The sequence below is a fragment of the Salmo trutta genome, chromosome 1 (genome assembly GCF_901001165.1).
Source record: "Salmo trutta chromosome 1, fSalTru1.1, whole genome shotgun sequence".
NCBI lineage: Eukaryota > Metazoa > Chordata > Actinopteri > Salmoniformes > Salmonidae > Salmo > Salmo trutta.
Genome location: NC_042957.1, coordinates 44,290,544 through 44,311,537, shown reverse-complemented (window position 1 = coordinate 44,311,537; position 20,994 = coordinate 44,290,544). Strand labels below are relative to the sequence as shown.

The window sequence follows — 20,994 nt, the reverse complement described above, 5'->3', positions numbered from 1 at the left end:
GGCAGAGCAACAGATTTTTACCTTGTCAGCTCGGGATTCGATCCAGCACCTTTTCGGTTACTGGCCCAACACGCTAACCACTATGCTACCTGCCACCCCAGTGTAGATTAGACAGATGGAATCCCATTATACACTGGAAGGTAAAACATGTACACAGGGTAATATTAGAACATAGTTTTCTCACCATGTCTTCTTGAGGGTTCTGTGCCCATCAGGTCTGTCATTGGAGTGTTTTACATGCCCAATGACCATTGTGGTGACACTGACAGGAAGAATCACCTAACCTTAACTGAACAGAAAGAAAGGCAAGGGCAACACGTATAAAAGGCTAGGGTAGGCCTTCTCAAAGTAAAATTAGAATGGCTGATCATGAAGATGGTGTTTGTTCTTTAAATAAACAATACAAAAGGATTACAAAAAATGACACTACTGCAATGCCTTTATAACTAAAGTCTTACCTGAAAAATACAGTATACAGTGAATTCGGGAAAGTATAAGGCCCCTTGACTTTTTTCACAGTTTGTTATGTTACAGCCTTATTCTAAAATGGATTCAATTGTTTTTCCCCCTCATCAATCTACACACAATACCCCATAATGACAAAGCAAAAACAGATTTTTATACATTTTTGCTAATTTACTACAAATAAAAAAACGGAAAAATTACATTTAAATAAGTATTCAGACCCTTTACTCAATATTTGTTGAAGCACCTTTAGCAGAGATTATAGCCTTACGTCTTCTTGGGTATGACGCTACAAGCTTGGCAGACCTCTATTTGGGGAGTTTCTCCCATTCTTCTCTGCAGATCCTCTCAAGTTCTGTCAGGTTGGATGGGAAGTGTCGCTGCAAAGCTATTTTCAGGTCTCTCCAGAGATGTTCGATCGAGTCTGGGCTCTGGCTGGGCCATTCAAGGACATTCAGAGACTTGTCTCAAAGCTACTCCTGCGTTGTCTTGGTTGTATTCTTAGGGTCGTTGTCCTGTTTGCCCCAGTCTGAGGTCCTGAGCGCTCTGGAGCAGGTTTTCAACAAGGATCTCTCTGTACTTTGCTCCGTTCATCTTTCCCTCAATCCTGACTAGTCTCCCTGTCCCTTCTGCTGAAAACCATTCCCACAGCATGATGCCGCCACCACCATGCTTCACCATAGGGATGGTGCCAGGTTTCCTCCAGACTTGAAGCTTGGCATTCAGGCCAAAGAGTTCAATCTTGTTTTCTTCAGACCAGAGAATCTTGTTTCTCATGGTCTGAGAATTAGGTGCCTTTTGGCAAACTCCAAGGGGGCTGTCATGTGCCTTTTACTGAGGAGTGGCTTCTGTCTGGCCACTCTACCATAAAGGCCTGATTGGTGGAGTGCTGCAGAGATGGTTGTCCTTCTGGAAGGAACTCTGGAGCTCTGTCAGAGTGACTATTGGGTTCTTGGTCACCTCCTTGGCCAAGGCCCTTCTCCCCCGATTGCTCAGTTTGGCCGGGCGGCCAGTTAGGAATAACTCTTGTTGGTTCCGAACTTCTTCCATTTAAGAATGATGGAGGTCACTATGTTCTTGGAGACCTTCAATGCGGCAGAGATTTTTTGGTACCCTTCCCCAGATCTGTGCCTAAGCACAATCCTGTCTCTGAGCTCTACGGACAATTCCTTCGACCTCATGGCTTGGTTTTTGCTCTGACATGCACTGTCAACTGTGGAACCTTATATAGACAAGTGTGAGCTTTTCAAATCATGTCCAAACAATTGAATGTACCACACGTGGACTCCAACTAAGTTGTAGAAACATCTCAAGGATGATCAATGGAAACAGGATGCAGGTGAGTTCAATTGTGAGTCTCATAGCAAAGGGTCTGAATACTTATGTAAATAAGGTTTCTTATTTTTAATACATTTGCAAAAATATCTAAAAACCTGGTTTCACTTTGGCATTATGGGGTATTGTGTGTAGATTGATGAGGAACCACTTAATTTAATCTATTTTAGAATAAGGCTGTAATGTAACAAAATGTAGAAAAAGTCAAGGGGTCTGAATACTTCCCGAATGCACTGTATAGCCTATGGTATTCTTTCTATAGAGGGTGAGTGCGTAAATCACAATTGTAAGAGCCTATGAAAAGATGCCTATATTTTAGTCTCATAAAAATATCTATAACATGACACTTTCCAAAGTGTCTCCAAGTGCAAAATGATGACTATCAATTTATGAACCATAAAACAATGACATCCCTCATAGATTACAAGTTTCTCTCTAATCCTGCATGTTATTATAATGTTCAGTGGGATAGGCCTGCATTTTAAGAGGTGGCTTGGTTTATTCCTTATTTTTTCATTAATTTTTACCAGGTTAGTCTCATTGAGATAAAAATCAATTTTTCAAGAGAGACGTTAATTAAAATACATTAGGGCTCCCGAGTGGCGCTGCGGTCGAAGGCACTGCATCTCAGTGCTAGAGATGTGACTACAGACCCTGGTTTGATTCAAGGCTGTATCATAACCGGCCATGATTGGGAGTCCCATAGGGCGGTGCACAATTGGCCCAGCGTCGTCCGGGTTAGGGTTCGGCCAGGTTAGGCCATCATTGTAAATAAGAATTTGTTCTTAACTGACTTGCCAAGTTAAATAAAGGCAAAACATTTAAAATAAGTCCATATGTGCAAGTAGCCTACACTCTTACAAAAAAATACACTATCTAGAACCTTAAAGGGTTTCCCTATAGGATTCTACATGGAACCCAAAAGAGTTCTACCTGGAACCAAAAACGGTTCTACCTGGCCAGTTTTTTTCGCACAAAACAATGCCACAGATGTCTCAAGTTTTGGGGGAGCGTGCAATTGGCATGATGACTGCAGGAATGTCCACCAGAGCTGTTGCTAGAGAATGTAATGTTAATTTGTCTACCAGAAGCCGCCTCCAATGTCATTTTAGAGAATTTGGCAGTATGTCCAACCGTCCTCACAACCGCAGATGACGTGTAACCATGCCAGCCCAGGACCTCCATATGTGGCTTCTTCACATGTGGGATCGTATGACACCAGCCACACTGACAGCTGATGAAACTGAGGAGTATTTATTTCTGTAATAAAGCCCTTTGTAGGGAAAAAAACGAATTCCGATTGGTTGGGCCTGGCTCCCCAGTGAGTGACTGTGCCCCTACCCAGTCAAGAGAAATCCATAGATTAGGGCCTAATGAAATTATTTCAATTGACTGATTAAAATCGTTGAAATTGTTGCATGTTGCATTTATATTTTTGTTCAGTATACATCAATAAAGGAAATGGACACACTTTTAGACAACATATGTTTAATGTAATGAAAAGGCACTTTAACGCCTGTTGCCTATCCGATAAACTCGACAAAGATCTCATCTAGATTAGGCCTTCTTAGACCCCCTAAACCCATAAACGATAAAGAGATTTTTGTTGTAATCTAGGAATAAGGTATTAGGCTCAAGAGAAATCCTATTTATCCCTGCATTTAAAAAGCAGCTGCCCGTGGCAAATGGTGCTTGCATGGAAGTGAGACATTCTTCAAAGGATTGTTTAAATTTGACTACAAACCCATGAACAGAAACTCGTCACACTTATTACCATCGCATAAACGATCTGACAAAAATTAATTGGGGGTGGATAATCCTATGATGAAGTGTCAAAATGAAAGTGGTGCCATTTGGAGGTGCCACTGGCTGTTGTTACAATGCCGTGCACTGTACACACATGCAAATAGTAATACAGGCCTAGCATACCATCCCGTCAAAATAGTTAATTGTGTTTTTGGAAGATGTGTTGATTGCTTTTGAATTAGTGAGCATTAACCATTGTTCTTCTTGTGTGTTCACAGATTTCCTCACGAGGTCGCTGCCGACAGTCACATTTTTGTTGCATTACTAAGGAAGAGCCTAACAACCAGTACATTTTTACTGTTCTTTATAATACCTTTTTATGATGTGTGTAACGTTTCATTGGGCTACACTTTGATTGAATTTATTTCATATCAACCTATTTGAAAGTGTTTTGAACGTTTCGGTCACCAGTAGCCCTAATGGTCTTGCGCTATAAGGGGCTATAAACCCAATTACACATAACAATGTCATTTGTAATTATTTGTGTGCTGAAATTAGTATTTATTTTTATAGAAACGTCATTTTACGTAACGTCGGAGCTCCAGTCCGCCTACACGAGTCGCCGCTCAACTCCATCATAAATCGTGGAGTTGAGTTTAATCGGCTATAAACCCATTGGTCTAGCAGTCCGTTCAGTGGGCTAATAAATAATCCATAGGCCTAACCGTTCGATTGTTGTCCCGAATTTTTTTGGGGTCGCCAATAGGCCTACGAGTGGCATCTCGCTTACAAGATAAAATAGGGGGGAATCTAAAAGTGTATTTTGTTTTGCTCTACATCAAGGGTGCCTGTGATGCCATATGCTGTTGGTGGGGAGGATGGAGGGGAGTGAGGAGGGGAGAGAGAGAGAAGGCATCAGTTCGCTACGCTCGCAAGGGAATCAGAAGCGAAAACAGAACGTGGACACAATGGATTCTCTAATAGACCGATCGTAACTTGAACCAACCTCTGTGAAACACGGTGAGCAAGGTACGGTAACCAAACCTAGTAAAGACATTTCCTTTTTTTTGTTTTGTTGCTTTTATCTTGCTCGTTTTGTAGAGAAAGAGAACTGTTATTCCGACTGCAGAAGATGCAGGAAGCGACATACAGCCATCATGCAAGCGAGGTGTTCGAGGCCCTTCATTTCCGCAGGGTCCTAATGTTTTTTTGACCGCACAGAGTTTTGACGGACGCTCATATGCTATTGTCTGGGAAGTGTATTGCACAATAAATGTCCTGTATAGACATAGTTTGTTGAGCAGTGCCAGCGTTTATAGCGAACAGACTAAACTAAAGCGCTCCGTAATCCTAACTGTCTGTCTGCCAGGTAGGCTATTCGTTACAACAAAAACCTATCATAACATGACAGTCCATGATGTGTTTGTTTTAGATGCTCCGTTGCACATCAGACAAACTTTGCTACATTTTACAGAGTACCTATTTAGAACTTGTCGTTTCCTGATACAATGTATCGTACGATTGTTGGACTGTAGCTGAGAAAATGGCTATTTTGTGTCAATATTACGGAATGGTCTATACACCGAGAAGATGAGTCACTGACAAAATAGCATGCTCTATGCCTAAAGAACTACGGGTAGATTTTGTTAGTGTTTTGTAGAGGATGACCTTTGTGCCATCAATTCATATAGGCTGTTGCAATAGGTTATTCCATTCATGGAAATAGCAATGATCAAACGCGGATATCCGGATTCTCTGTCCGATTTCAATTAGGCCTAATGTTGAATAGATTCTCATCATAGGCAGTAGGCATATTTTAAATCCAACTGACATCATACATGACATGTAGGCTACAGCAGTCTGCATAACATAGGCCTATGTGTAGTGGTAGCAGGATACTGTGCTCTCTTTGTAAATAAAATTAGAAAATTCATGGGATAAGGTGTCGCTCTGGTAATATACAATAACAGGAAACTGGATCAATGCAGTGCTGCTGATTGAAGAATAAAGGCATTGTGGCTGTTATTTGCATAGGCATGGTCCAGCTTGATATTTTTTACATGATTTGCAAAAACAAAAGCGCGTAAAAATCGTCTGTCCTTGGTTGCAACACTCATTACCGAGTTCCAAACTGCCACTGGAAGCAACGTCAGCACAATAACTGTTTGTCAGGAGCTTCATGTAATGGGTTTCCATGGTCGAGCAGCCACACACAAGCGTCAGATCACCATGTGCAATTCCAAGCGTCAGCTGGAGTGGTGTAAAGCTCACCGCCATTGAACTCTGGAGCAGTGGAAACGCGTTCTCTGGAGTGATGAATCACGCTTCACCATCTGGCAGTCCGAGGAATTAATCTGGGTTTGGCGGATGCCAGGAGAACACTACCTGCCCCAATGCATAGTGCCAACTGAAAAGTTTGGTGGAGGAGGAATGATGGTCTGGGGCTGTTTTTCATGGTTCGGGCTTAGTTCCAGTGAAAGGTAATCTTAACGCTACAACATACAATTACATTCTAAATGATTCTGTGCTTCCAACTTTATGGCAACAGTTTGGGGAAGTCCCTTTCTAGTTTCAGCATGACAATTGCCCCCATGCACAAAAAGAGGTCCATACAAAAATGGTTTGTTGAGATCGCTGTGGAAGAACTTGACTGGCCTGCACAGAGCTCTGACCTCAATCCCATCTAACACCTTTGGAATGAATTGGAACGCCAACTGCGAGACAAGCCTAATCGCCCAACATTAGTGCCCAACCTCACTAATGCTCTTGTGGCTGAATGGAAGCAAGTGCCCGCAGCAATGTTCCAACATCTAATGGAAAGCCTTCCCAGAAGAGTGGAGGCTGTTGTAACAGCAAAGGGGGAACCAACTTCATATTAATGCCCATGATTTTGGAATGAGATGTTCGACGAGCAGGTGTCTATATACTGTTGGTTAAATAGTGTATTTTAGTGAGCTTAAGGACATTGGGTTTGTATTCCTCTCTCACCCAGACTTGTGGCTTTGATTGCATGAATGAGGATTATTGTAATACTGTTAACTTTAAAGTGGTGTCTTTCTACTTTGCAGCAGCTTCTGCTGTCGGTGGTGAGACCTGAAATCTTAAGGCAGCTGAGAAAAATCCTAACAATCAAAATTATATAATTACTAAGGGATACAGCAAAAGTTGGATTTCTGCTGGGCCTACTCCAATTTGCAATCTGGTGTTATTGTTGTAAACCCTAGACTAGTCATATAATATATATCTCATATCCTTCACATTCTCTTTCTTAAGTGTAGGTGAATAGATAGGGGATTTTCTGCGCCCCAGGCTGTTCCCTATTTAAGTCAGCGTAAACTTCCCTCACACCCACATGTGTAGCTTTTTATTTTTTCTCTCTTGCATCTAACTTGCTCCTTTTCAAGCCTCTATCCATCCTTCCCTTCCTCTCTCATGTGCAGAATCTCTATCTCCCTTTGGTTTTCACTAACCCACTCTCTCTTCTCCACTATCGCTAAATGTGGTTCTTGCATTTGTGTCTGTCTACCCCATGTGCAGGCAGACTCCCTCAGGTGAAATTGAGTGGTTTTGTTTGTTTTTCTCATCCAGGGGGAGGAGGACAGACAGAGGAGCTATGCTGTTACTTCCAAGTCTCAGTGGCTCAGTTTGATTAACCATGATGAAGACTGAACCCCCATCGGCGGGCAGTGCCAGCTCCACCCTCCGGAGCCCGTCCCCCCACAGGAACGCCTACGAGGCGGGCATCCAGGCTTTGAAGCAGGCCCACGACGCCCTGAACAATGCCGCCAATGGGGACGACGCTGCCAAGGATGGCAAGCCGCCGCGGCCTACCGGCAGGGGCCGCCGCCAGTATGGCTCTAATGTCCACCGCATCAAGAACATGTTCATGCAAATGCAGTCCCCTGGCGACGAGGACGACCCGTCCAAGGCCAATGACCAGGCGGTGCGGCTGTCCCTGCCCAGGGCCAGCAGCCTCAACGAAGATGTGAACCACAGCGCCCTGCTCAAGCTGGGTGCCACGGTCTCCGAGCGTGTCAACCGCTTTGACCCCAAGGGCGGCGAAGTTGGTGGGTCCCGAGGGGCATCAGCAGGGTACTCCAAGTTGCAAGAGACGAGGAAGATCTTCGAGCAGCGCCAGCTGCAGGAGAAGCAGTCGGCCACCAACCGCATCCTGCTCAAGAAGGAGCGTCCAGTTTCGTCCGCTGTCCAGGACAGCCGGCTGGACGTGGTAGTGCGCTTCAACGGCAGCACTGAGTCTCTGGACTGCCTGGATACGGTAGGGGGAGCCGGTGAGGCGGTGTCGCCCACCGTAAGCCAGCTTAGCGCTGTCTTCGAAAAGGGGGACCTGAGGAACAACCTGCACCGGCCCTCCTCCACGTCTCCATTGCCCTCCCGAGAAGAAAGCCCCACTCCGGTAAAAACAGCAGAATGCCTCAACTCCAAAATCATCGCCAGGAAGGTGCAAGTCTTGCCCCCAGGCAGTCAGGAGGATGGGACCAGCCAACACTTGGACCAGGAGGGTTCCCCCAGAAGCCCCAGGAACAGAGAAGCTCCCCGAAATGACGGCGGCTCCTCAGGAAGTGCACGAACAGGGGATAGGACCTCTTCTACCGAAGCCAAGTCTGAGAGAGGGAAGGAAGCCAGGGGCTCAAGTACCGGAGGTGAGCCTAGCAGAGAACCCATACCCAGGGACCAGGAGGACTCCTCTGCACCTGAGGCAGGAAGCCGGCTGGTGCAGGCCGAGGTCCATGCCTCACTGGAAAATGGAGAGGCCCCTGGGGGCCCCAGCGACCTGGCAGGGCGGCAGGAGGGAGAGAGGGGCCACAGGGAGGAGCCTGGGGAGGGGCCCCAGTGTGAGGGACAGGAAGAGGAGGAGTCTCGTAAGGATGATTACTCGGAGGGAGACCTGGTGGACATCAGCGCGTACAGCGGCATCGGAGAGGACTCTGGCGGTAGCCAGCTGGATGAGGATGAGGAGGAGGAAGATGAGCCTTACGAGCCAGAATCGAGCTGTTCTGAGGTCCCGGGACTGCCTGCCGAGGAGGAAGCACCGCCGGAGAACAGGAAGATCTGCTTTAGCACTGGACCAATAAAGGTAAGTCTCTGGTTCAGGTGGGCAGAAATGAGGAACATTTTATCAAGAGATGATAAGGGACAGACATCAATACTGGAGATCAAAAGATGTCTGTAGTGGTAGACCATTATTTCTACCTGTAGGCATAGTACTTGAGTAGTTTTATTATTTGTTTTACAGTAGTATTTAGAAGACTAAGTTCTCTGATTAATTTGTGTAGAAGCCATAATAGTGGTTGGTTGACACTGCCACATTTTCCCCCACAGTTTACATTGGCCTACATCTCTACACTGACACATTTGAATGACTTAGCATTTCCTGTATTGGTGAAAACAACTTGTGAAAGCCTGTGCAAAGATCAGCATCCACATGCTTCCTTCCACCTTCAAATCAAATGTTATTAGTCACATGCTTCGTAAACAGGTGTGTACTAACAGTGAAATGCTTACTTACAGGCTGACTACACCGCTCGCGTCGCAAAATAACGAGCGTCTGCGTTGCCAAGGGCTAAAGTAGAAGTCAGTTCTATTTGTGACGCAGACCACGGTGCAAATCCTGCCTCTCCCATCTCCTCATTGGTTTATAGAAGCAGATACCCACGTGCCATCTCCTCATTGGTTATATCCACGTGGGTGACTGAAAGACGAATGAGGTCGGTGGCGGTAATGCACCTAATTTATGAAAGTTGCCAATCGCAATATAAAGTCAAGAGGAGAAAAAGTTAGCTAGCAACAGCAAGCTAGCTAAATAGGACAAATTAGCTAGCAAGTGCAAGCTAAATAATCTGTCTGTAAACAATTGTTTGAAAAATTACTTGTCTTGCACAAAGTAGATGTCCTAACGGACTGGCCAAAACTGTAGTTTGTTCACAAGAAATTTGTGAAGTGGTTGAAAAATGAGTTTTAATGAGGCCAACCTAAGTGTATGTAAACTTCTGACTACAACTGTACAAGGGGTAGCAGTACCTAGTCAATGTGCAGGGGTACGAGGTAATTGAGGTAGATATGTACATATAACTATGAATGAAGTGACAGATGGTAAACAGTAGCAGCAGCGTATGTGATGAGTCAAAAAAGTTTGTGCAAAAAGGGTTAATGCAGATAGTCCGGGTAGCTATTTGGTTAACTATTTAATTATTTAAGAGAGGTGATGAAGTTACACTTGAAATTCTCTACTAATGTTTGCCAGGTAAATATCTTATAACTATAAGTTTAACTATCTAAGATGTGCCAAATACATTCTCTCCAGCTCAGGGCTCCAGCTATGCATTTGGTAGCTAGCTTGCAAGATCAAGCTTCTTGGTTACAGCAGAGACAATCAATCCCCTCCTGGATCAAGATCCCTGCTGTCTAATATTTATTTTGTGCTTGCAGAAAACATTTTGAGATAGTTGTACAACTTCGTGAGCTGGGGTGTCTTTGTCCTTGCAATTAGTTTAATGTTCTCTTGCGCTTGTTAGCATTTAGCTAGCGTCCTCTATGTGAATTTGCCAGGTTTGTTAGCATTTGTTAACATTTTCTTTCAAGACACTACTTTTTTTACATCTGGAAAGATGTGTGCACTGTCTTGTGATCACTGCCGGTATAACCGTATACCCCAGTATGGTACAGAAACGGTATGAAAATCTGGATACTTCCCAACACTTCTACGGAGTGCATCAGAGATAGAAGCTAATAGCTAGATGTTGTGGTTTGGGTTTTGGCTTCCGGATATCAGTCCCACTAATTGGTCTAGCTGTTTGAACACAGCAGTGGTATCCAGAACAGCGTGGGCGGCAGGTAGCCTAGTGGTTAGAGTGTTGGGCCAGTAACCGAAAGGTTGCTAGATCGAATCCCTGAGCTGACAAGGTAAACATTTGTTGTTCTCCCCCTGAACAAGGCAGTTAACCCACTGTTCCTAGGCCGTCATTGTAAATATGAATTTGATCTTAACTGACTTACCTAGTTATATAAAGGTTAAATAAGAAATACTGCAGAACACATTCAGCACTACTGTGTGAGCTGCTCTATGTATGACTAAGTGACTGACAACTTGTGAAATCTCTTTTTGGCTTGGTCAGCATTCATTAATTTGCTTGACACTGAGGGCCTACCCAGTAGTCCTGACAGCAGAATAGACTTGTTCCTCCTGCCTTGACTCCAGACGGGTTCATCGTTCCATAGCTTAATTCCTCTAAGATCTGTATGTTGTATCAAGTTATCTAAAAAATGCCGGGTGTAGAAAACTGATTTTTTTTAAAATTCCTAATGCTGACTGCTGCTCCAATGATATGTAATTTCCAGCCAGGTATAGGCCAGGTGTTCTCATGGGCTTCAGTCTGAACCACAACTACATCGTTTACATAAAATGTGAAATGATGTAGGTAGGTAGATATTAGCTCTAGGCTACTGCATATTGTCATTATGAAATGTCAGATGAATATGCCAATAGCCTTTCTCTCCTGTCCCATGGTGACTTGCCATTAAATGCCACCAGCAGGTAGTGTGGATTTCATCTCCCCACCATGCACAGCATGCTAACCAACCGGGCAGCCACCGTATCACTGTAACTATATGTTATGTGAGAGGGGGATTTTCAGTAGCAATTTTTGCCTTTAAAATATATCTTCACCTCTTCTCAGTCAGTGAGTGTCTGAGATTTCATGATTGTGATAGGGCACAATAGATTTGCTGCATAGCCTTGTAATCCTAGTAAAGGATTGACTGCTTCGCAGTAGGCCACCCTTAAGCACAGCCACTTGTGACACGTGTAGTGGCATGCCATAACTTTGCTGTCACCACAAGCAATATCCCTTTATTCCTCAGTGGCGGAGGATAGAGCGCTATCATTATAGGCTAGTCCATCATATTGTAGAGTGGAAGGTTTGATTCTGTTAAATCTACTAGACCTATCTCTGCATAGCCATTGCTGTTGCACTTTTGAATATTACACTTATTTGATCTGACCTGTGCAAGAACAGATGACGACAGTTCAGCATCTTATTTGACCTTTCTGACCTATTGACCCTGTTATGATGTTATGGCTATAACTCAACCAAGGGTGTGGCTTAACCATGATACATTTACTGCACCTGGGAGTTCATTCTGCAGTCAGCTTCCATTGTTGATAAACTGTGCTGTATATGAGTGTCTTGTTTTGTCTGCAGTAGTGCCCGATACTTACGCATATTCCCGTACCATGGGTGACTGACTGACTCCCTCTCTTAGCCAAGGTGAGGGCACTCAGTGAAGAGAATTAATTTCAGTTAGGCGTTCAGCAGTCCATGGGGATGACTCTGTGAATCACCCGTGTTGTCCTCTTTGCATAGATAAGGACAGAACAGGCAGGTCCATTCTCCTCTGTCAGCTCCAGAGTTTCTGGGTCACAGGAGGGCTGCATGACAAATTGCACCATATTCCCTAGATAGTGCACTGACCCGGTCAAAAGTAGTGCACTATAACAAATTAAATTCAGACATTGGCCTCATTATGGAAAAAATGCCATCATTGATGCATTTAATCACCATTTGATTTCAGCGGGTATCTCTTTGAAATAACTTCTTGTAAGCCTATTCACAATGATATTGGGCTGGATGCTGATTGGGGAAACTTGCTGAATGATCAGAGAAATTATAGTCAAAGCTTTTCTTTTAGGCTATTTACAGAAAAGAAAGCCCTGGATGCTTTGCTAGCAATAGACAACAATCCTGGGCTGCTTAAGTGTGCAGCGCACATCATTGTTGGCTCAAACCCACTTAAAGAAAATGGAATTGTTGTCAGGAAATATTCCAAAAGTATGGAAATCAGCCCGTGTTCTGCCACTACGTAAGGACAGGGATAGTCGGGATCTTCATTGTCACCCCATTTCAAGACTTCCTTGTCAAGCTAAGATTCTTGAATCCTTGGTAAATGTACAACTTTCCTATTTTTTTAAATCTGAGAAATATATTTACAAATGTAAACCAGTCAGGTTTAGGCCTGGACGTAGCACTATTACAGCAACCATATTAGTTGTTAATGATATTCTCAATGCTTTAGACACTAAAATGAAATGTGTTGCCTTGTTTGTGGACCAGCCCAAAGATTTTTGATACTGTTGATCATGCTATTTTACTGAATAAGTTGTCCTCGATAGGCCTGAGCACTGACGCCTGTTCATGGTTTCATGATTATCTTAGTGACAGAACTCAGGCTATTGTGATTGATGGGACTAAGTCTGAATTTAAAGAAGTACGTGAAGGTGTCCAACAGGGGTCGATTTTGGGACCTGTTCTCTTCACTATTTATATAAACACCATTGGTCAATCTGTACATTTTTTTAAACCTAAATCTACATGCGGATGATACTATTATGTATGCCATTGACCCACCCGACTGTTGATCTGGCATTTTCAAAACTACAGTCAGATTTTATAGCTATGCAGGAATCCCTTGCTGATTTAAAACTTAATACGGGCAAAACTAAATGCATGTTGTTTTTAATCTGAAACATTCTTACGAGAGTTTAACTACATGTTCGCTCGTTAGATGGTTCTCCAATCGAACGTGTTCCCGCATTTGGATTGATATGGATTTGACGTTTACAAAAAAATAAATAGATGAGCTGGTTAACCTGTTCAGGCCTGTCTTTGCTTTTTCTTCTCAGTGGTTGATTATTTAGATTTTTCAGACTGATATGGCATTCATACCTCAATGACAGTAAAAGCACCGTTATATGACATGCAAACTTTTAATATATGCTCCATCTCTTCCTCTAAGCAGGCATGCTGTCACTCTTATCAGACACAATTTTTACTTTCCACGGTGGAGAGCTGAGAATAAACACTAAGTCCCTCTGCATTCAGGGCATGCTAGCCCCTGCGCTTTCTTTCTCTCTCCGTCTTTCTGTTTGTCTGTGTCAGCTGGCTGGCAGTACATTCCTTCAGTCCCCTATGTCGTACCACCCTGCATCCCACTGCTGGCTTGCCTCTGAAACTAAGCAGGGTTGGTCCTGGTCAGTTCCTGGATGGGAGACCAGATGCTGCTAGAAGTGGGCCAGAGGGCCAGTAGAAGGCACTTTTTCCTTTTGGTCTAAATAAATATCCCAATGCCCCAGGGCAGTGATTGGGGACATTGCCCTGTGTAGGGTGCTGTCTTTCACAGGGGACGTTGAACAGTCTTGACTCTCTGTGGTCACTAAATATCTTATGGCACTTATCGTAAGAGTAGGGGTGTTAACCCCGGTGTCCTGGCTAAATTCCCAATCTGACCCTCATACCATCATGGCCACCTAATCATCCCCAGCTTCCAATTGGCTTATTCATCCCCCTCCTCTCCCCTGTAACTATTCCCCAGGTTGTTGCTGTAAATAAATGTGTTCTCAGTCAATTTACCTTGTAAAATAATTTGCCCAATCTCAGATCATTGAGTAGTCTGATACGTGCATAAACTGACAGCTCTGTGAGTTGGTCCAAACTGTGTGTTTATATGCGCACACATGTTCATTGTGTGCATGCCTATTCAAGTGTGGAGGAGAGCGTTTGTATCTGTCCATCCTTGAAAGTGTGATTTGTGAGAGAGTGGCCCTGTTAAGTTTTTCCTGATCCCAGACAGACCCCTCTTATCCTCTCAAAGGGAGGAAGCAGTAGAGAGGGAAGGGGGCGTGGGGGCAGTTTAGGGTGAAGTTGGGTACGCACCTGTGGGGACGCAACCTTATCCAATTCCGAGGTGCATATTGAAGATATTGGAAGAAATGTCCACGTACTATTCGTCAGCCAACAAGAAGAATAGGCCTTACGAACAGCAAAAGCACTAGCCTATGTCAATCTACTATCCCCCTAGTAAAAAAGTTGATCTATTCTGTGTGAGAAAGAAGTATTCCAAACATAGTCTGGGACAGTTGTGGAATGGGATAAATCGCAAATTAATACAACCACAAGCATAATATATATTTTTTTTTAAGCAATGAGGCTGACATAACAGATCAGAACGTTTAGCTTAAAATGTTGATTAGGCTATTTCTTTACATTATAAGCGCAGCAATGCGCACATGGCAGTAGGCTATAAGCGCGAATGTTCCATTAGCAGGGAAAACACCATTCTCAAAAGTGACCGCAAATGTGATTATGCATGTTATGCTTTTATTATAAAGGTGTGTTTTTATGGTGAAAATTATCTTCCCCAAACTTGAAAAACATGTGCTGTGTATGTATGCCAGTTAGGCTCTAAACCCTTTGTAAAGCTGATTTAATGTACCTAATTTTAAGAAGTTATTTGGCCACTTTAGTTGTGATATAAACCCAATCAAAACATATAGGCCTATGGGCTTGGCTACATGAGGTGTGCAACAATGATTTGAAAAAGTTGCACACAAAAAATACCTGTTTCTTGCCTTACTGCAAACTGGGCATCATTCACAAGTAATAATATATAATTCACAAGTGATAGGGTAATATTGTCACCCATCAGACTGTTCTTGATTTAATCTTGTCTTTACATATATTATTTAGTATATGTGTGAAACCTGTCGGGAATGGGGCAGAGGAAAACGATGCATGTCATCAAAATAGCAAATGGAGGACGCTTTTCCTGTGGTTCCTTTTCATGCCAGCCAGGTAGGTTATACTCCTGTTGTAAAGAGAAGAAATGTACTTAATATTAGGAAAGTTGAGAAATAAATATAGTAGGCCTAGCATATAGAAAGCTGATGGGATCCTCCTCTTTTTAGTAGAGGCCATCACTCTGTTTTCTCACGCAATTGCATAGCCAATAGAAATGTTCCGCAACATGAGCTCATTGGCTCTCATGAAGTGATTGAGTCGATTTTCAAATACATTTGCATTGATGTCAGAGTGATTAGAGGGAATAGAGTACTGAGTACCAGGCAGTTAGTGAGTTTTGTAGGTTACTAATGACCTGGGATCTGAACCTGCAGACACTGTCTTGTAACAGGTCAATGTCTAACCTTCCTCACATTGAATAAAACTGGCTGCCATCTGTAGTATTACAAGCTGACATCCTTCAATACATCTGGTAGATTGTGTCCAACTAACCACCAGCTACCATGATTGCGTAAGTAACAATACTGTTTTTGATGCATCTTTTCATTTAAAAAAATAATTTAACCTTTTGTTTAACTAGGCAGGTCAGTTAATGAGAACAAATTCTTATTTACAATGACGGCCTACTGGCCAAACCCGGATGACGCTGGGCCAATTGTGTGCCGCCGTATGGGATTTCCAATCTCGGACAGTTGTGATACAGCCTGGAATCGAACCAGGGTGTCTGTAGTGACGCCTCAAGCACTGAGATGCAGTGCCTTAGTCCGCTGCTCCACTCGGGAGCCCTAGGTCTGGGTGGGGGTTACGTTGCCTTGGTTGGTAGATCTAGCTTATGCATTCCAAAGGAAACTACTTATTTGAACAAATTACCTTCTCATCAACATCTATCCAAAGCATCGGGGTATAAGCGGTATATAGTCCCATAACCTGGTCCATTGTCTTGTACAGTCTAAGTAGTGAAACAGATTAGCGGAACGCCCTAGTGGTTATAAATAGAGGTCTACCGCTCTGAACGTTCCCATAATCCACTGCTTGATTCTTAGAGCCTCTCTACTGCCGTGCGGGGTTATTTAAAGACGTCTCCCTGTGTCAGGATGCTAGGGTGGCGCTGCAGGGGGGCAGGTCTGGAGGCCACTTAGGTTAGGTAGACATACTGTACCATAGACGTAACGCCGCCGTAACCTGGATCTTTTCTTCTGTTTCTCTCCCCGTTATGCAGAGGCCCTTATCTTTCCGATGCAGACTGTGCTCTGCAGTCAGCAGCCTTTCTGTTCACATTTCGATCGCTATCAAAGTTTCTGCATTCCATGACGGGGGGCTTTTTATAGTCTTAAATGAGCAGCCTTGGTTACAATGTTGCCTAAGGCTTAGGAGGGGGGAGGTTGTCAATAGTGTACGTAGACAGGAAGTCAACGTCTCCGGTTCCGGCCCCCTCGTCACCACCTGATGATGACACTGATATTGTCATTTGTATAAGAATGTCAAAAGGGTGAACCTCTCATGACTCATTGTTTGGGTTAAGCTATTTAGTCGCCTATGAGACCAGTCACCAGACAGGACCAATGTACTGAAGTTAAGTGTTTGTGACATATAGAAGGCTATTCAGAGTTCCAAATCCACAGCATAGCTTAGGCTACAGTCTAAATGTCCTCTCAGGGTGCTGTATATAGCATTTTTTGTTACATGTTAAAACACATTTAGAGATATGTCCAGCATTTGCGTCTATGCTCGCAGATGTGCATAATGTGCTGCAACCCTAATCGAAAAGTGTTTAACTCCAAATAACAAAAACGTAGCTGTAAGTTGTTGTAACATTTAAACTTAAAACATGTTTTTCTTTTTTTTTTCACTGCATGGATCGCCAGTGCGGTTGAATACAGTACTGCGATATGCACTCAACATTTACATTTTAGTCATTTAGCAGACGCTCTTATCCAGAGCGACTTACAGTAGTGAATGCATACATTTCATACAATTTCATACATTTTTTTTTTCCCTGTGCTGGCCCCTCGTGGGAATCGAACCCACAACCCTGGCGTTGCAAACACCATGCTCTACCAACTGAGCTACAGGGAAGGCTACAGGGAACATGTACTGTAGCTGATTAGCCAGCGTAGGCCACTGCCCAAACGTTGCTCTAACAGGCCTACATGTTTCTCCTTAGCATGGTGTTTTGTTGCAGGTTTTTTGGGGGGGGGGGTTATTCATTGTAAAGCTTTAAAAACCGAAGCCAGACTGCAACATTTTAAAACCTTAGCTAGGACTGTGACGTGTCTGTACACTTTCCCTCCACTGCGAGCGGTAAAACAGGACATACGATAGCAGCGCAATTGACGTTGAATTCACCGATTCCAGCGCATCAGGCAGTTATTTCATAAAGTAGATAACTCATTTATACTCGCTTGTGTGTCCTATTGTAATTCATACCCACGTGTAAATCCTTTATCTTCTAACTTTTTGACCACCAAGATGACATTTTCTGTAGGCTACGGCAATGACCCGAAACTTGGCATGGACATTTAGCCGCGACACCTTTAAACATTTTGGTCTGGTAGAAGATTTGGTCAGTGTCGTTAGTGATGATATGATACAGTGCGCTGGCTGGCTCGTGTGTGTGTGGCAATGAACTGCCGTTTGGCGCTCAGCACGTTGGCAGTGCTTGCTGTGACTTGTACTGCAGCGCAACGCGGGCCGTATGGAAGCGGCCCAAAATGAATTGACAACCTAAATCATTGCGCGGGCCAAATAGTAATGTGTCACTGGCCGGATCCTGTCCACGGGCCTTGAGTTTGACACGTGGTCTAAATCGATTGTCCATATGTCTATGGGTGGACTGTGTGACGGCGTTGAATGGTGAGCTGTGTGTATTTTGTGTCAGTGAGTTTGGAGAAACTGGGTGTATAATATTAAAGAGAAGAAGGAGAACAATACCAATGGCATGCTTGAGCAGCACAGCAGACCTCCCTCTCTTTCCCTCCCTCGCCTCAGTCTGCCATTCCCCTCTCCCTGGAGAGTAGGATTATTAAAAAATCTGTCTCTCTCTTTCTTTCTCCGCAAATCCTCAACAGGAAATGGGCTATGCCGTGAGTCTCATTGTGCCAGTTCACACCCAACACACCTCAGAATTACAGCATAGCTTTTTCATTCTTTGTTTCCACAGTGTGTGGTATTTTTGGTTTTGAAAACAACTTCACATTACCTATTATTGTTTCCCCAGATTTTGCCACAACAAACATTTTGTGCCGCCGTCTGACACGTTTGCTCTTTTGCCGACAGCGGTTGCATCCAAAAGGCAGGAGTTATTAGCAGAATTCTTGAAGACTGCTTCCAAGTTCCGTGTAGAACCTCCAAGAACAGGAATCGGACAGAGAGCATGTTCCATTTCTCCCAATTGTATTGCTCACAGACAGTACATTATTATTATTCTTCACTATCCAGGCTGGTTTGTCTTTAACTCATTCTATGCCACTTCTAGACAATATTACTCATACAGAACAGTTACTGTATTACCAATGGCCTTAACTCAATTTAAACAGATGCTTTTGTATTTGTTCTGGTTCATTAACCTAACCTTGGGAGTCTCTCTCCAGTCTGTTAACAGTGTTCTGTCTGTGTGAATGATAGCTCCTAATGATTCTAATTATCTGCAAATCTCATTCCATCACTTCGATACTTTTTGAATTGCCTGCTGTTGTAATCCCCCATCACAGAATTGGGGGGGGGGGGGGTCTGTGGAAGCTTTGGAACAAATGAGGATATAGCACGACTTCAACATTACCCGTAAAAAGCCAATGTAATTCGACACCGTTGTTAGTCTACCGTTTGTTTCTGCCCACTGGAAAACCACTGGTTTGTGACGCTTCTCATCCGTTGTTACTGTATCGTCTTGTGCCTTCATGTTAGAGAGAGCCGACTCCTCTGTGGACGCTCGTGCCTGACTAGAACCTGAACTGAAACATGCTTAGAATGAGGGAGGAAGAATGTTATTCCTGGCCGTGAGGCGGCCATCTTGGTAGTGATGTAGGCCTATGTGACATGCCCCATTATGGAAGTAGAGGCATTCTTACTGTACATGACATAACTTCAGGCGATATAGTACTGTACCACCAGTCAGTGTATTAACTGGTCTTGGCTGTGCTTCTGCACTCAATGTGATGATTAACATCCTACTTCTCCCAGGATTTATTCCGCTGCTGACTGTAATGGTACAGTAACTCACCTGATTTTTAAAGCAGCGATTATTGTATATGGTGTTATGAAATATTGACTTGGGCTTGGTTAAATCACAACCCGAAACAGGAAGGCATTGACAGCAAGAAGACTCTGTTTTTTTCCCCCTCGGGACTTATTCTGCAGGTCTACGTAGGCCTACTCCAATCTCTTCTACCTCCAGTATGTTCCCCACAAAACAAATCTACTTTCAGGTGCTGTCACAGTCAGAAGCCTGAAACAAAGCCAGGTCACAGGGAAACATTGTAAAGCGCACACAGCTTTTGTACATGTATCATGGGCAGTAGGTAGCCCAGCTGCTAAGGACTTGGACCTGTAGGTGAAAGGTGGCCGGATTGAACCCTGTGGGAATTGTGGGAATTGTTCGTGCAACTGGAGGGCTGCTGGGTTTCGACACATGTTAAGACATCGCCCTACTGTTAGGCCCCTTGAGCGAGGCTCTTAACATGCTCTCCATCCAGGTGTGCTGATCCTGTGCTTTTAAAAATAAAAAAAATGATGGCGCGTGTCTGAGTGCCTTGCCGTCGGGGTGAGATGGGAACAGCATTTAACCGTATGACTGTGGACGTTCAATCCAAGGCTGTGTTTATTTTATAGCCCCAGGTATAGGCAGTGTTTTAAGCACTGACTGCCATGAGCCATGACTTGTTTTTATCTTCATTTGAGTAACCTCCATAGTGATCTCTTCTCAGTGTTTTCTCCCAGTTAGCGGTGTCTGACATTTAGAGGAGGAGGATGGTGAGAATGGATTGTTTGTGCCACCTCGATTTAAGAGGCTGGAGTGCCATTTTGGGCGTTGCAGGGTCTGAATTGAGCTGGGATGTAAGTTAGTAACCCTTTACATCCCTGTCATCACAAGATTACAATGAAACGATTGTGTAATAATGATCAATAGACTACCCAGCCCCTCTTGGCTCTCATTGTAGCAAAAATAGTTATTCCCCGTAAAGTGTTTTCCTATAATTTCTCCTTAAAATAGTTAGCCTTCATCAAACCTCAGTATCTAGCAGCTTTCTCACATTTGAGTTAAATGTAACTGGTCAAGGAAGTATGACAATGTGATTTGGCTTACGTTCACTCAAGTGACCCATGAAACACCTAGCCTTATAGAAAACCTCTGCAGTGAGTTATGTATGTTGGTTAATGACTAGCCCTTGTGTAGCCCATTCAACTTGAACCCCACACTTGCCATGCCGTGGCACGACGTGAAGCTAGCCACATTACTGCTATGTCTCTATTCGATAACGGCAACACTTACTAGTGTATACAGGGAAGGGTGGCCATGTTGGAATCCGAGATTGAGAAATATACTATGAACCGAGATCAACAAGATGGTACACTTTGCAAGTGTGGATCAACAACCAGACTTTGTGTCATGGCGGTCTTTTAAATGAACAACCTATTGTAGTTTGATGACCATGTGGACACGGTAAATCAAGCCATCAGTCTCAGGGAAGGCTTTGTCCTTATTAATGGTTGTTGATGGGATTGTTGCACAGGCAACTCCAATCGCTGCAGCCCTTCTTACTTTGTGTTTCAGGATCAGATTTCTACCAAAGGCCATGACCATTGAGCTAACAAGCAAAACACATCTCTGCAAATGAATCTACTTAAATGAAATTTTACA

The 20,994-nt window shown here is 43.7% G+C and overlaps 1 protein-coding gene across 3 annotated transcripts in view; it reads left to right on the top strand.

The window, feature by feature from the left end:
* Positions 1-4,206: 4,206 nt before the first annotated feature.
* The window catches only part of ppp1r9ba (protein phosphatase 1, regulatory subunit 9Ba), a 61,374-nt gene continuing 44,586 nt past the window's right edge, over positions 4,207-20,994 (top strand). The window contains exons 1-2 of one of the 3 annotated variants that reach the window (XM_029757676.1): positions 4,207-4,566; positions 7,135-8,641. In XM_029757676.1, coding sequence (XP_029613536.1) covers positions 7,202-8,641 — 1,440 coding nt within the window. In that variant the 5' untranslated portion in view covers positions 4,207-4,566; positions 7,135-7,201. Of the gene's footprint in view, positions 4,576-4,836; positions 4,916-7,134; positions 8,642-20,994 lie in introns of those variants that run through there. The other 2 variants (XM_029757668.1, XM_029757685.1) reach the window with 2 other exon arrangements.